Raw genomic sequence first — 16,163 nt, forward strand, 5'->3', positions numbered from 1 at the left:
TATTTTTAAATCTTAGCTAAATCTCCTAGTGAACCCAGACCTGATTATTACCTGACCTGCAGACACAATAAATTATTTTCATAGAACCTCTCTGATGGATGAAAGATCTCTGGAAGCAAAACATCATCTAAAAAACTCAAAACCAGCAGAGAAACAAAGTCTCTGATATCTATCAGTCTGGAAATGGTTCCAGAACCATCTGTAAGGTTCTGGACTCCAGAGAACCTCAGAAGAACCAGGATCCACACATGGAGAACATGGAACAGTGGAGAACCTTCCCAGGAGAGGCCGACCCACCAGAACCACTCCAAGAGCTCATCAACGACTCATCCAGGAGGTCCAGAAGAACCAGAACCACATCTGAATCTCTGCAGGCCTCACTGCCTCAGATGAGATCAGAGGTCATGATTCAAATTATGACAATAAGAAAGAGAGAAATTATATATAAATATTTATTGGAGACATTTTTAATACTTTATTCAGATTAAAAAGTTTCCATCCATCTCCTCAGGTTTTGGGAAAATTTCTTTCAAACCATCTGACTTTGGGTCAAATGTTCTGGTTTCCTCCACAAGGTTCTCATGATACGTTGCTGAAGTTCTGGTCCATTCCTCCTGACAGAACCAGAGGAACTGGGTCAGGTTTGAAGGCCTTCTTGTTCCAAATATTTACTGTTTATGATCAAATTGATAACATGATAACCATCAGAAGGCCTGTTCTTTAAGTCAGAGAAGCAGAATATTTTCCTCCCTTTCTTCTCCAACATGGTGCAGATTTAGCTCATTAAACTGAGTCACATCTGCTGTTGTCAGCAGCAGATAAAAATAGATTTACTTTTATTATCAAATGTATATTTAAAATATAGCAGAGATGCAGCGATCAGACCTTTTCTGTCCAACACTGATCTCCAGTTTTCATTCTGCTCTGATCTTCCAGTTCCTGGGATTTTTCCTCCAAAGAGAAAAATGTTCTGCAGGTTCTGAGTTTCAGGTAGAAGTTCTGAATGAAACAGAAAATATGAAGATTTTCTCCATTTTATTCTTTAAAGGATCATCATTTGACCTCCATCAACTCGTTTCAAGATGGGAATGTTTTAATGGACATTAGAAATTTATGAAAGTCAGAATTGGGATTGAAAAAAAATTCTTACTGACATTTAAACAGGAACAGAACAGGATGAACAGCAGATTGTGAGGATTTGGGTTTTTCCTCTGTGTTGATTTGAGTTTCTGTGTTTTCTGAATGCTCAGTGTTGTCCTGTCTTCCCCTTGATTGTTCCCAGGTGTGTCTCGTTCCCTGATTACCTCCTGTGTTTAATGTCCCCAGTGTCTCAGCGTCTCTGTCGGGTCCTAGTCATTTGTATGTGTCAATTCATTCCTGTCCATTCGTGTGGCCAGTTGCTACCTGTGTTGAGCCCTGGTCTTCTGCTCAGCAGTGCTGCCTGGTGTTTGGACTGCTTTTTGGATTGTTCACCATTAAACCTTCATTTTTCACTTCAACCTGGGTCTGCTACATCTGCCTCACCACCTCATCCACCAATTCGTGACACAGATTAATGAAATGCAGAAGAAGATGTTTGTTGTTCACTAAATACATGAATCATAACTGCAGTAAATATACAAATAGAACAAGAAATCTGACTGATGAATGAAAGGAAAAAGAAATCAAGAGAGAAACAACATCCTGAGACGTATTGTGAAAAGAGAAAACAGAAAAGCAACCTGTGGTTCTTGGAATAATCCTGGAATAATCCCAGGTTTAAAAGACTGGAAGAAGAAGAAATTTCAAAAGAATCGTGTGGAAGAGTTTCACCAAGAAACAGTTTGGATCCATGAAAACCTTCTGAAGGAATAAGGCATGTAGAGACTGATCTGTCTTTCAAGCAGCGAGAGAGTTTTTCTAGCAGGAGGAAAATCTTTAGACTCTTTAGACTGAACTCAGCACAGAAACACTGAGGAACCAGAACTTTAGAAACCAAATCCAGGAATCAGAGGTTCAGTGAATGTGGTGTTGGAGGTGTGGAGGAGGATCAGTGAGTCAGAGGAAACTCTGTAGAAGGACAGAATGCCAGCAGGACAGTCCACATACACTGCTACTCTGTTAGAGACAGAGGAGGAGGAGAGACGAGTTTCTATCTTATTGTGCCAGACAGAGTAACCATCATCATCAGAGCAGATCAGACTCCAGGAATGTCTCCTTTTTATTGTCTCTCCTTAAGAGGAGGGATGTTTGGGAGGAGAGAACCTGAACATTCAACCTCCAGGTTTCACAGCTGGATTCTGACCTCAGCAGCTGGAACAATGACACAGATGAAACCAGTGACTCCTGAAAAATGGGATGTTTGGATCTGAGCAGGTCTGCAGATTCCACTGACTGGGATTTATTCAGAAAACGTCTCAGAGCTGAGAAGAGCTGAGCTTCTTTAGACTGAATGCTGGGAAATCTGCCCTCCTCCCATTCAGTGATGTTCAGGTTCTGAACTTTAAAAACTAAAATCAGTTGGAAACATCAGGAATTTGGTCCATTAAGAGAAGTAATAATAAATGTAAACATTACTGCTGTTAATTGAGTAAAGTCTGTTTCCACTAAGAACTGTGAGCGTTTCCTCCAGTCTGTGTTTGGCTTTAATCTCCTGCAGGATACCAAATCTCCACATCTCGACTGGAGTCGCCATGGCAACAACTTTCCAAATGTAAGGACAGTGGATCGAGACCGCATGAAAGCTGATGAGTTGTTTTTATTTAGTGTTGCTCTTTATAGCAAAAGTGATTAGATATGTTATTTTGAAGCAACAATCTTGTTGCTTCAAAATAATTAAATACAAGTTAAATGCAAATTAAATACAAGAAATAAAAGAAATAAAATTAAAAAAGGAACAGAATAACTTGAAATGTTCATTTTCAAGGCAAATGCTCAGATTTTTCTATAAAATCTATTAAATTATAACTTTATGTTATTGGCAAATCAACAAAAAAACTCTTCAGCTAAAGGGAAAATACTGTATGGAGGAATAAACGTGCCTCAATCAAGATATAAATAATTATTCATATCATAGTTGTCACCTTAAACAGATTAGCTAACAAAGCTAACATCTTGTATTCCACATATGTAAAGATCTTAATTTTTAGATAAGAAATATGTAGAAAATTATATCTTTATGTCAGTTTTATTTTCTACAACATAGTATTAGGTCCACACTAAGAAAAACATATAAAAATAAAATTACAAAATAAGTGTATCTGTTGTCATGTGTGTGACATAATCTTGGTGAGCCAGAATAAAATAAGAGATAATAAGAGATAAAATAAGCATTCTGAGACAACCTACCTGAAAACCAAACCTAAATATGAGAAGAAAGTCGACATGGAGTAAGTACTGGATGAGATCATTGGGGAACCCAGAGCTCATCAAAATGTCCCACTATCTAAAGTGCAATGAACCGGCAGGTGAAGGATTCAGTGGACAGACCTGCATCCCATAACATAATGCAAATACATTATTATTATTATTACGTAATAATATATACACCACAAAATGAGTTGAGCTGTTTTTGAGTTTTTCCTCATCTTTCTTCTTCCATTTATAGATTTTGGACATAGTTTAAAGATTGTCACAAAAATTCAAAAGTAGAACCACAAAATTATCGACTTTATTGCAAAATAATTTACAAAAACAATCCTGGAGAGAGTAACTTTATAAAAAAGAAGTAATTGTTGAAAATTGTTGTTGGTGCAATTTGACGTCTCTAGATGAAGTTCTACAAAATACAAATCAATAGAGGCTGACTGTAAATGCCTGCCACACTTTTTAGAAGCTTACTAGTGCGAATTTAGGAAAAACAAGCAATAAAATAAAATCCAACAAACCTGCCGCTTTGAGATGACTTTCCCAGAAGAAAAGGGTTTTTGAAAGACAAGCAGAATAACAGCACTTCTACAAAACAAACAAAAACATTTATGTTACTAAACCATTCAGAAATGAATCAGAACGGATCGGAGGAGGAGAAATACTCACCCAAACTTTAATATGAAGATGAACTGAACTATATGAACGACTTTCAGGATATCATAGGATTCAAAAATACCTAAAGCCTTCAGGATCTTTGAGAGGATCAGCAGAACAATGTATCTGGTTAACCTGCCGGGGAAAAACGGCAGGAATTACATATATGGAGACAAGTTAGATAATTAAACTGTTTCAAAACACATTTTAAGTGTTTAATAGTTAAAAATACGAACAATTCAGAGGCAAAGTTCATTTATTTCCTGTCAGAAGGGCAAACAAACTGAATTAATTTCAATAAAATTAACCTTGCGTCAAGGAAAATAAATAATTTTGATAATCCGAACGAGCAAATTTTAGCCGAGAAATAAAAAATTTATTTAAATTAACTGAATGAATAAAATAAAAGTTAACCAGAACAGAAGTTACCTGGAATCAGGAACTTCCACCATTCCCAGTTTCCCTCCCGACAAAACGTTGCTGCTGTATTTGTCAGGTTCTGTGTTTTTTCTGTGTCCTTAAGTCTCTTCGTTGTCCTGTCCTCCCCTTGATTGTTCCCAGGTGTGTCTCGTTTCTGTGATTACCCTCCCGTGTATTTAACTCCACCTGTGTTCCTTGTTCCTCGTCGGGTCCTCGTCTATGTTTAGCTTATTCGTCGTCAGTGTGTCCATGTTCCTGCTGTTCGTTGTTGGACTGAGTTTATCCATTAAATTCATCATTATTCATCTAACCTGGTTCCATCTGCGTTTGCCTCACCACCTCAACACACCGCTTCATGACAGAAGGACCCGACCAGACCGAAAGGTGAGGCTACTATGATGGACCCAGCTGGAGTGAGGTTACCCCCTAAAGGGCAGAGCGGCCCGTGGCGGAGGTCCGGCAGGGAGGACAGGGAGCTGGCGGAGGCTCTCGCCGACTTGCAGCGGGAGCTTTTCCGGGGGACGAGACTGGTGTTGGCACCCCCCGGATACGGCCCCCGTCGATTCCTCCGTCCGGGAGGTCAGCGACGTGAGCCGCCGGCAGATCCGGCCCCTCGTCGCTTTCCTGAACCGCCACCTCCGCGACCAGCTCACAGACGGCGACGTGAGCCGCCGGCAGATCCGGCCCCTCGTCACTTTCCTGAGCCGCTACCTCCGCTACCAGCTCACAGACGGCGACGTGAGCCGCCGGTGAACCCGGCCCCTCGTCGCCTTCCGGATCCGTCACCTCCGCTGTCAGCCCGGAGACAGCGACGTGAGCCGCCGGTGCACCCGGCCCCTCGTCGCCTTCCGGAGCCGCAGCCGGTCCCAAGGCTTTGCTGCGGCTCGCCCCCGCAGCCGGTCCCAAGGCTTCGCTGCGGCTCGCCCCCGCAACCGGTTCCCAGGCTTCGCTGCGGCTCGCCCCCGCAGCCGGTTCCCAGGCTTCGCTGCGGCTCGCCCCCGCAGCCGGTTCCCAGGATTCGCTGCGGCTCGCCCCCAGCCGGCGCACCCGAGGCCGAATCAGCCGGCGTTCCAGCCGGCGCACCCGAGGCCGAATCAGCCGGCGTTCCAGCCGGCGCACCCGAGGCCGAATCAGCCGGCGCACCAGCCGGCGCACCCGAGGCCGAATCAGCCGGCGCACCAGCCGGCGCACCCGAGGCCGAATCAGCCGGCGTTCCTCCTGAGACCCTGACCTCCAGCGTTCCTCCTGAGACCCTGACCTCCAGCGTTCCTCCTGAGACCCTGACCTCCAGCGTTCCTCCTGAGACCCTGACCTCCAGCGTTCCTCCAGAGACCCTGACCTCCAGCGTTCCTCCAGAGACCCTGACCTCCAGCGTTCCTCCAGAGACCCTGACCTCCAGCGTTCCTCCAGAGACCCTGACCTCCAGCGTTCCTCCAGAGACCCTGACCTCCAGCGTTCCTCCAGAGACCCTGACCTCCAGCGTTCCTCCCGAGACCGAGACCTCCAGCGTTCCTCCCGAGACCGAGACCCCCAGCGTTCCACCCGAGACCGAGACCCCCAGCGTTCCACCCGAGACCGAGACCCCCAGCGTTCCTTCCGAGACTCTCTACGTTCCTTCCGAGACCCCGACTCCCGAGACCCTCTGCGTTACTTCCGAGACCCCGACTCCCGAGACCCTCTGCGTTACTTCCGAGACCCCGACTCCCGAGACCCTCTGCGTTCCTTCCGAGACCCCAACGACCAAGACCCCCTGCGTTCCTCATAAGACTCCCAGTGTTCCGACTCAGACCCCCGGCGTTCCCACTGAGACCCCCTGTGCTCCACCAGAGACCCTGCCTCGGGGGGCTCGTCATCGCCATCTGAGGGCGGCCCCCGGGACTCCCCATTGCCACCTCCTGCGCCGCGGACGGCCGCCGGACCGCCTCCAGGGTTCCCGCCTCCTGCGCCGCGGACGACCGCCGGACCGCCTCCGTGGTTCCCGCCTCCAGCGCCGCGGACGGCCGCCGGACCGCCTCCGTGGTTCCCGCCTCCAGCGCCGCGGACGGCCGCCGGACCGCCTCCGTGGTTCCCGCCGCCGCGGACGACCGCCAGACCACCTCCGTGGTTCCCGCCTCCTTTGCCTCCGCCCACCCTGTGGGTAGTTTTTTGTTTGTTTATGGACTCTTGGCCCTTCTTGTGTTTCCGCCCACGATGGTGGGTTGTTTTTTGTTTTTCTGGACTCTGGCGCCCCTCCGCCCACCCTTGTTGTGTTTTTTTTTGTGGGCGTCTGGTAGCCGCCCTTGAGGGGGGGGTACTGTCAGGTTCTGTGTTTTTTCTGTGTCCTTAAGTCTCTTCGTTGTCCTGTCCTCCCCTTGATTGTTCCCAGGTGTGTCTCGTTTCTGTGATTACCCTCCCGTGTATTTAACTCCACCTGTGTTCCTTGTTCCTCGTCGGGTCCTCGTCTATGTTTAGCTTATTCGTCGTCAGTGTGTCCATGTTCCTGCTGTTCGTTGTTGGACTGAGTTTATCCATTAAATTCATCATTATTCATCTAACCTGGTTCCATCTGTGTTTGCCTCACCACCTCAACACACCGCTTCATGACAGTATTTATCCTCCATGTTGACCGGTACCAGTATATTTATGTTCCCAGTTTCCTCACCATCGCCTTTAGTGGAGAAATAAAACCTTACTAGCTGCACTCATTTACCGCTGGAGTAAACACCGAGGCCTCCTCTGGCTCGGGTCCATTCTGCCGTTTCTGCCGCCGTCACGTCCTCTGAGGCCGCCGGATGTTAAAGAAACGCATCTGAACGCTTCGTTAGAGACTGAAAATAAACCCGCTTTCTTTCAAAATGACGATAATAACCGATAAAAGTCAGAAAAGCAGAGCGAGAACTACCCGAACCGTCCATAAAGCTCTGACGCTTCCGCATACGACACACAGTTTACGTGACGTAACAGACCTCGTGACCGTTGATGCGGCGCGGTTCTGCGCAGAGGCGAGACGTCTCACTCTGAGCAATATCTCTTGTATCTAATCAGATGCTCCTTGATAGAATTCTAGTATTTTAATATAGTTATTGATTTGCTTAAAACGTTAGATGTTCATAACGTTTTATATTTTGTTTGTGTCACATAAAAACCTGAAAATTGTTTTTTTGTCTTTATTTTTTAAATTCTTTGTTCAATTACTACTGTTTTACTGATTATTTTTTGTTGCCGTCGCTGAGCCAAAACATTTTTACTATGCAAAACAAAGTGAAAGTAAATAAAGTTATATTTGAAAAATAACATCTACACACTTTGATTTTTTTTATGCTGTACTCGAAAAATCAGGTTATGAGATTATGTAAAACGTTCTGAGCATTTTTGGCAGAATTGAACTCTTCCTTTTTTCTAGCTACACTGGTATTAATACGTCATCATACAAAACAATTTTTTACACATCTGGAATTTAAATACAGACAGACAAAACCGATTTTATGTTAAAATGGCTTTCCATATCACTCCAAACTAAGGAGTTTATAAAAACATGGTAAAATATGAACACTTTAGCTGTAATAATCCAGATTAAAGTAAATGTGAACCAGTTAGATTCATTGTAAATATCATTTATATAAAATAAAAACATTTAGGACCCAGTACTCTAGATAACCTCCAGTAAATCTGAATTTTATCTCCTCAGGTTTTGGTCAAATTTCCATTAAACTGTCTGACTTTGTCAAATATTAGGGTTTCCTCCACAAGGTTCTCCTGAGAGGTTGTTGGAGTTCTGGTCCATTCCTCCTGACAGAACCAGTGGAACTGGGTCAGGTTTGAAGGCTGTCTTTGTATAAATATTAACTTTTTACGACCAAATTGATGATAACATGATCATCACCATTTATTTCAGGAACAGAACAGGATGAGCAGCAAATTAATAAAATTCAGAATAAAATGTGTTTATTGTTCACTAAAACACATGAAGTAAAACTGCAGTAAATATACAAAAAATAACATTTGAATCCAAGACGAATTTAAGAATATATGAGTTGACAGAAACAAAAAAATGTTCAGTGATTGAGAAAAACTGCCGTAAATTAAAAGAAATCTGAATGATAAATGAAAGTAAAAAACCAAGAGAGAAACAAAACATCCTGAGATTCATTGTGAATATTTGACTGGAAACAGAAAAAACAACAAGTTGATCCAGTTATAATCCTGGAATAATCCCAGGGTTGTGTAGAAGAGTTTAACCAAGAGACAGTTTGGATCCATGAAAATATGTTTCTGAATGAAACAGAAATGTAGAGACTGAACTATCTTTTAATCAGTGAGAGATTTTCTAGCAGGATGAAAATCTTTAGACTCTTTAGACTCTTTAGACTCAACTCAGCACAGAAACACTGAGGAACCATAACTGGGCCAGAACCCAAATCCAGGAATCAGAGGTTCAGTGAATGTGGTGTTGAAGGTGTGGAGGAGGATCAGTGAGTCAGAGGAAACTCTGTAGAAGGACAGAATGCCAGCAGGACAGTCCACATACACTGCTACTCTGTTAGAGACAGAGGAGGAGGAGAGAGGAGTTTCTATGTTATTGTGCCAGACAGAGTAACCAACATCATCAGAGCAGCTCAGACTCCAGGAATGATTATTCCATCCAAACAAACAATCTGTACTGTCTCCTTTCCTGCTGATTCTTCTGTAACTCACTGATATATAAACTCTTCCTCTCCACTCGACCTCCCAGTAACAGCGACCAGTCAGACCAGTTCTACACAGCAGCTGATACCAGTAATCAAATCTGTCTGGATGATCAGGATATGACTGAAGCTCCTTCACAAGTGTCACCTTCCTGTTGTCTTCAGACAGTTTGAGTTTTCTGTTCACTGTGTTTGTGTCGATGGTGAGTTGACAGGAATCTGATGGAGAGAACAAACACAATCCAGCTGCAGTTATTGATCATTTATTGACACTTTGATGATGACTCCTGAATGAGTGATGTGACAGTTTGAAGATGGTTGAATGTGAGCTGCTTTGTTGTCATGAATCAGATGAAAAACACACTTACATCTCCATGGACCTGGTGTCAAGAATGGGACTCCAGCAGGCTCCACCCTGAAAGGAGGAGGGGGGTCAGACCATCAGTCTCTTTCTGCACTTCCTCTACCAACCAACACCACCAGGTGGCGCTGCACACATTTACAATGAGACCAAGAAGAAGAAGCAGCATCCTGAATCCAGCAGCTGCAGTAACAGGTTGTAAAAGTAATCCTCCCTCCACTGCAGAAGTTCTGGATGAGCTGATCTTGTCTTTTTTATCTTTCTTAGTAAATTTATCAGAACTTTGGATCTGAACGACTTCCTCTACTCTCATTTTTACTTTTTCTACTTTTTTTTCATCATTTACTGCAATTCTTCCCTCCTTCTGGAAAACAAGGGATTTCTTTTATTCCCTGATTGCTTTCATACGTTTGATCATTTTCCAGATGTCGCCTCCTGGTGGAGATCAAACTGTCAAATAGATAAAGCTACTAAACTTCTAAATCTCTTTGTCTTATGATTAGTTTTCTTCACTTTTTCATGTGTTTTATATTTTAACCCACAACTTCATTAAATTTGAAAGGTTTGCTTGAAATCTGAAGTTATTTATTTCACTCTGAGAACTTTTAAACATCCATCTGACACCATGGAGCTGCTTTTCTTCTCATCTTTGCTTCTGGGGGCTGATTGGTCTGAAGCTCCATCCAACATTGTTTTAATGTCTTTTCTATCCTCAGTAAATCATCATAGAAATCTAACAGCTGAACTCCTTAGACTCCTGAATGAGTGATGTGACAGTTTGAAGATGGTTGAATCAGAATAAATTCATTATTATTTTCAGTTCCTATTTAGCTCCATGCACTCCACACGTTCTTAGTCAGAAGATTATTCCACAATCAGCTGAAATTTTCCTAGACACTAGAGTTAAATCAAGGACTGATCCATTTCCTGGATCAACATGTTTTTGTCTCTTTTCCATCATTCAAACATCATCAGTTCGTTCCCTCTAAATGTTCTTCTGCTGCTCTTTCAGTTACTTTCAGTGTTCTGTTTCCATCCCATTGTTTTCCATATGCATTAAAGTTACCACATGTTACTGATAATAATAGTTATATCTTTACTGATCAGTTCCTCTACTTATTTTTCTGAATGTAGATGATCATTTCTAGATGTTGCTCATCCTCCTCTTGTTCCTTTCTTCCTGTCACTGAAACATTTAAACTTATTCTAAAATCTATATTTGCTCTCAGCCATGTCTCTTTATTACCAAATATTAGCGACTGTCAAACAAAGTCACTGATCAGCTGAATAGGAGAATCATTGTTGACGCTCCAGCTGATCAAAACTTCAATCCAAGCTGCAGTTAAGATGATTTTATTTTCCTCAATATGATCAAAATTCAAAGGCAGGACATCAGTGGATATCAGATATTTGTGTCCAAAAACAGAATTAAAACCAGATCTGCAGGTTTAAACAGTGATCAAAGACAAAAACATACTAGCTTGAAGCGGTCAGTAAAAAGTAAACCTCCCCCATCACCCACTGACTAAAGTCACCAGGTGAGCAACAGGTGATCTATAATCACTAATAACATCATGTGATCCTGCGCTACGCCTATCCACAACACCAATTCTGTCTGATTTGTGATGTAATTCATCTTCATATATTTTAACTTCCTGTCCATCAGCCAATCAGCTTCCTGTATTTTCTCATTAGCTCCATCAGTGGAAGCCCCGCCCAGCCCATGATGCTCCTGGTTTGTGAAGACAGAGAGACAAACTGAACTCTGATAGGAAACAGTTTCAAACTGATTTTCTCTCTCCAACCTCTTGGTTCCACATGGAGCTATATTTGGCCCCCTGCTGCTCTGACTACCATGTCATTGTGGTTCCAGTAGATGGGTGGGTTTCCCAGGTTCATTCAGGACCATGTGAAAGATTCCTACAGTTTTTAATTGGATGTAGTTAAACTTACATAGCCAAAATTACCAGCAATATTTATAATTTAACTGTAATAAATACAAGCCAAAAACTGAATTAGCATAATAAATTTTAAGCTTCAACCTAAATGTTTCCCAGCAGACTGACTAAAGACATTTCTCCCTCTTCCTCCTCTATCAGACCTTCTCTGCTCCTGCAGCAGGTTCCTCCATACCTGAGAGCTTCCAGTCTCCAGTGTGGATCCTTCAGTCCAGCCGACAGCAGCTTCACTCCTGAGTCTCCTGGATGATTGTAGCTCAGGTCCAACTCTTTCAGATGGGAGGGGTTGGAGGTCAGAGCTGAGGCCAGAGAAGCACAGCCTTCCTCTGAGACCAAACAGCCTGATAAGCTGCAGACACACAATTCATCACATGATGAGAATATGAAAACATTGAGGTAGAACCCAAAGTCTGAACTGGTCATTTTAACACGAGGCAAACACTCAAGGAATGATATTTATTATGATATTAATGTCATAAAATGGTAATAAAACTTTACTTCATTCTGTAGGTAATAAAAATCAAAATTTATCACTCGTAGAAGGGATGAGAAAGTTTAACAACTGGTTGGAGGAAGAATCTGCAATAATGCTTCTTTGTACATTGAGGATGCAGCAATCTGTCGAGTGTCCAGCGTTACACTAACAGTTAAAGCCTGATCCCCACCTTTCTACATTCCTCTCTTCTTGGTTCTTTCAGCCTGGAGTAAATGAAAACCAGCTGAGTTTATGTGTCAAGACTTAGCATGATTAGCCTCATCACAGTCAGACATCTACTGATGTTATAATCTGCTACTGAAATAAATTTACATAATATCTTATAGCAGCTAATGGACAGAAATCTGGTTTCACCAGGATTGAGAACATTTTACCTGAGAGTTTCCAGGTTGCAGTTTGGACTCTTCAGTCCAGCAGAGAGAAGCTTCACTCCTGAATCCTGCAGGTTGTTGTTACTCAGGTCCAGTTCTCTGAGACTGGAGGACTGGGAGCTGAGAACTGAGGACAGAGCTTCACAGCTTCTCTCTGAGAGGTTACAGCCACTCAGTCTGAGGAGACAGGGAGAAAAATCTGTTATTAATCCATCAAATGTATGTGTTACTTTCCAGTCAACAATATTCTTCTTGGACTGATTGAAGAACAGGTCATATTTTTCAAAACTTTATGATATCTTTATTTTGAACTGGTTTATTCTCTAGTTGGGACTTTAGCATTGAAAAACTGAACTACAGGCAACAAGGAGGCTGGCAAGAGAACTATTAAAATCTACAATGAACTGCATTAATTCAGTGACAGTTTCAATAGAAAGAAGAGAATTTCTACTGCTTCAACATGTAACATCATGAATAGTCGCCGACAAGAGCCGGTCTCTCTTTTACTCATCACCCGCTAGCGGCAGACTAGGAAACAATATACCGATAAATAATCAGTAAATACCAGTAGATGATTTGGTTTCCTAGGTACATTAAGCACCATGTGAAAGAATCCTGTTTTAATGGGCTGCTGTTTACAAAGTTGTACAGTTCATTTAATCCCAAAGTTTTTTCTGCAAAATAAGTGCATGCATTTCCTTCCTTAGATCTCCCTAATACATTATATTTATGAATTAATTAGAGGTGGGCCAATTAATCGTTCGATTTCAGTGAAAAAGTGTATGATCGGTCATCGCCGATCACGGTCTCCTGTTGCCGATCACCAAACCGATCACATTTACCTCTCTTGTCAACCTGTGTGTGCAGCTCATCTCCTTTTTCCTACACATTGCGCAAGTGCGCAGCAACAAATCCTGTCCTGTGGACCAAAAATGCTCTGAGACTGAATGGGGAAGTTTTCGTGTTGCGGCGGAAAATTACTGCTTCAAAATGCATCAATACAACGAATCTAATAAGGCATTTAAAAAAACAAGCACTTGACGGATTTTGGCTACATCGAAGCTCAATGAAAGGAAAAAAATGACATCCGGCCAGACAGCAGGTAAAGCAGCACGACTACAACACTCACCCAGATTAGCATCACTGTCAGAAAGCTAAACAAATAACCTGAAAAAATAATTCAAGTTTTCAAGCTGGCAGTGAAAGACGTTGGTTCTGCTCTTGTTGTTGAACCGCTGCTATTCACTACTGATAGTAAAATTTCACAGACATAGCACCGCTCTCCCACATCGCTCTTCCCACCGTTCGCTCTGAACCAGCAGCTCCCGGAGGAGAAAGGCTGCCATCCTCCAGGCATTGTGCCAGTCATTTTAAGGATGTCTATTGGTCCCCCAAAAACAATGAATACCCGGGCGTTATCATCAATCAATAAAATCCCCACCGGCCGAACTTGAAAACTGGACCTTATACCGCTGACACTTACCTTTTGTCAACAACTCAGAGGTGGAAGTCAGAGCTCCACGCAACGTAAATAATATTCCGGCTGGAACAAGGTGCACTAAATAAAACATAAATTATGTTTTAAATTATTAAATTATTATTCCTCCAGGAATTTTAATACTCAAATCATTTGAGGAATCGCATCAGCCCTATATTTTACACCTATTTATATTGACTTTTGTTGTGAACTGGTTCATTGTATAGTCCCCCAGTCAAAAAGGACAGAACAACAGACAACAAGGAGGCTGGAGAAGAATTATACAATTTCATAAGGAACTAAGTGAATCATATTTCCATTTTAACATAAAGAGGAGGTCTTTTACTACTTGAATATGTAACATTATGTCCAGCTGCTGAAGGAAGTCTGTCTCCCCGAACCCTCAGTTTGACACTTTGAAGAGACAATGCACCGATAAATAAACTGAAACATGAATATATATTTACCTCATCAATAGCAGATTTCTATAAAAATAAATACAGTAACAATCTGTGTCCTTACAGAGCTTTGTTGGAGGCTTTAACCACTGGCAGCAGCCTCAGAAGAACCTCCTCTGAAGCAGAGTATTTCTTCAGGTCAAACACATCCAGATTTTCTCCTGATGACACTAAGATGAAACCCAGAGCTGACCACTGAGCAGGAGACAGTTTATCTGTGGAGAGACTTCCTGAACTCAGAGACTGTTGGATCTCCTCCACTAGAGAACGATCATTCAGTTCATTCAGACAGTGGAACAGTTTGATGCTTTTCTCTGCCGACACATTCTTACTGATCTTCTTCTTGATGTACTGAACTGTTTTCTGATTGGTCTGTGAGCTACTTCCTGTCTGTGTCAGCAGACCTTGTAGGAGTGTCTGATTGGTCTGCAGTGAAAGTCCCAGGAGGAAGCGGAGGAACAAGTCCAGGTGTCCATTTGGACTCTGTAAGGCCTGGTCAACAGCTCTCTGGTGGAGAACATTTATGTTTGATTTGTAAAAAAAATTAGATAAAAATGATGGTGGATTTTCTTCCAACAGGTTGACACCAGAGTTGATGATGGTCAGATGAACATGAAGAGCAGCCAGAAACTCCTGAACACTCAGATGGATGAAGCAGAACACCTTGTCCTGGTACAGACCTCTCTCCTCTTTAAAGATCTGTGTGAACACTCCTGAGTACACTGAGGCTGCTCTGATATCGATGCCACACTCTGTCAGGTCTGATTCATAGAAGATCAGGTTTCCTTTCTGCAGTTGATCAAAAGCCACTTTTCCCAGAGACTCAATCATCTTCTTGCTCTCTGGACTCCAGTGTGGATCTGTTTCAGCTCCTCCATCATACTTGACCTTCTTCATTTTGGTCTGAACCACCAGGAAGTGGATATACATCTCCGTCAGGGTACTGGGCAGCTCTCCTCCCTCTCTGGTCTCCAACACATCCTCCAGAACTGTAGCAGTGATCCAACAGAAGACTGGGATGTGGCACATGATGTGGAGGCTTTGCGATGTCTTCATGTGGGAGATGATCCTGCTGGCCTGCTGCTTATCTCTGAATCTCTTCCTGAAGTACTCCTCCTTCTGTGGGTCATTGAACCCTCTGACCTCTGTTACCATGCCAACACACTGAGGAGGGATCTGATTGGCTGCTGCAGGTCGTGTGGTTATCCAGAGGAGAGCAGTGGGAAGCAGTTTCCCCCTGATGAGGTTTGTCAGCAGAACGTCCACTGAGGTGGACTCTGTAGCATCAGTCAGGATCTCCTTGTTGTGGAAGTCCAGAGGAAGTCGACTCTCATCCAGACCATCAAAGATGAACAGAACCTGGAAGTGTTCAAACCTGCAGATTTCTTTGGTTTCACTAAAGAAATAATGAACAAGTTCCACCAAGCTGAACTTTTTCTCCTTCAGCACATTCAGCTCTCTGAAGGTGAATGGAAATATGAACTGGATGTTCTGGTGGGCTTTGTCTTCAGCCCAGTCCAGAGTGAACTTCTGTGTTAAGACTGTTTTCCCAATGCCAGCCACTCCCTTTGTCATCACTGTTCTGATTGGTTGATCTCTTCCAGGTGTGACTTTAAAGATGTCTTCTTGTCTGATTGTTGTTTCTGCTCTGTCTGGTTTCCTGGATGCTGTTTCAATCTGTCTGACCTCATGTTCATCATTGACCTCTCCAGTCCCTCCCTCTGTGATGTAGAGCTCTGTGTAGATCTGGTTCAGAAGGGTTGGACTTCCTGCTTTAGCAATCCCCTCAAACGAAGACTGGAACTTCTTCTTCAAACCAGATTTAAGTTGATGTTGACAAACTGCAGCAAATTGTTCTAATGACACAAAAAGTAAAATCAGTAAGTAAACAATATTATTTTCTGAAGATGATGTTAATAAATGTGATTCCATCTCTTCAAACATCAGTAAATGTGT

At 42.8% G+C, this 16,163-nt stretch overlaps 2 protein-coding genes across 2 annotated transcripts in view; both read right to left on the minus strand.

Annotated features, from left to right (window-relative positions):
* Window positions 1–3,627: 3,627 nt before the first annotated feature.
* Window positions 3,628–7,323, minus strand: slc30a5 (solute carrier family 30 member 5). Its single transcript, XM_032570382.1, has 4 exons — window positions 7,012–7,323; window positions 4,432–4,491; window positions 4,015–4,137; window positions 3,628–3,933 (listed from the first exon to the last, which is right to left on the minus strand). Exons 1-4 carry the CDS (start codon window positions 7,020–7,022, stop codon window positions 3,819–3,821), a joined length of 309 nt encoding a protein of 102 aa, XP_032426273.1. The 5' UTR covers window positions 7,023–7,323; the 3' UTR covers window positions 3,628–3,818.
* Window positions 7,324–8,324: 1,001 nt separating this feature from the next.
* The window catches only part of LOC116724468 (NACHT, LRR and PYD domains-containing protein 5-like), a 74,744-nt gene continuing 66,905 nt past the window's right edge, over window positions 8,325–16,163 (minus strand). Inside the window, exons 8-9 of the mRNA XM_032570187.1 lie at window positions 9,455–9,501; window positions 8,325–9,305 (exon numbers count right to left, since the gene is read on the minus strand). Coding sequence (XP_032426078.1) covers window positions 8,776–9,305; window positions 9,455–9,501 — 577 coding nt within the window. The 3' untranslated portion in view covers window positions 8,325–8,775. The remainder of the gene's footprint in view (window positions 9,306–9,454; window positions 9,502–16,163) is intronic.

This window comes from Xiphophorus hellerii, chromosome 8 (genome assembly GCF_003331165.1).
Source record: "Xiphophorus hellerii strain 12219 chromosome 8, Xiphophorus_hellerii-4.1, whole genome shotgun sequence".
In the NCBI taxonomy this organism is placed as follows: Eukaryota; Metazoa; Chordata; class Actinopteri; order Cyprinodontiformes; family Poeciliidae; genus Xiphophorus; species Xiphophorus hellerii.

Coding starts and splice junctions, on each gene's coding strand:
- slc30a5 (XM_032570382.1), bottom strand. Junction 4,138..4,431: donor GTGGAAGTTCCTGATTCCAG/GTAACTTCTGTT, acceptor TTTCCCCGGCAG/GTTAACCAGATACATTGTTC. Junction 3,934..4,014: donor ATCTTCATATTAAAGTTTGG/GTGAGTATTTCT, acceptor TTTGTTTTGTAG/AAGTGCTGTTATTCTGCTTG.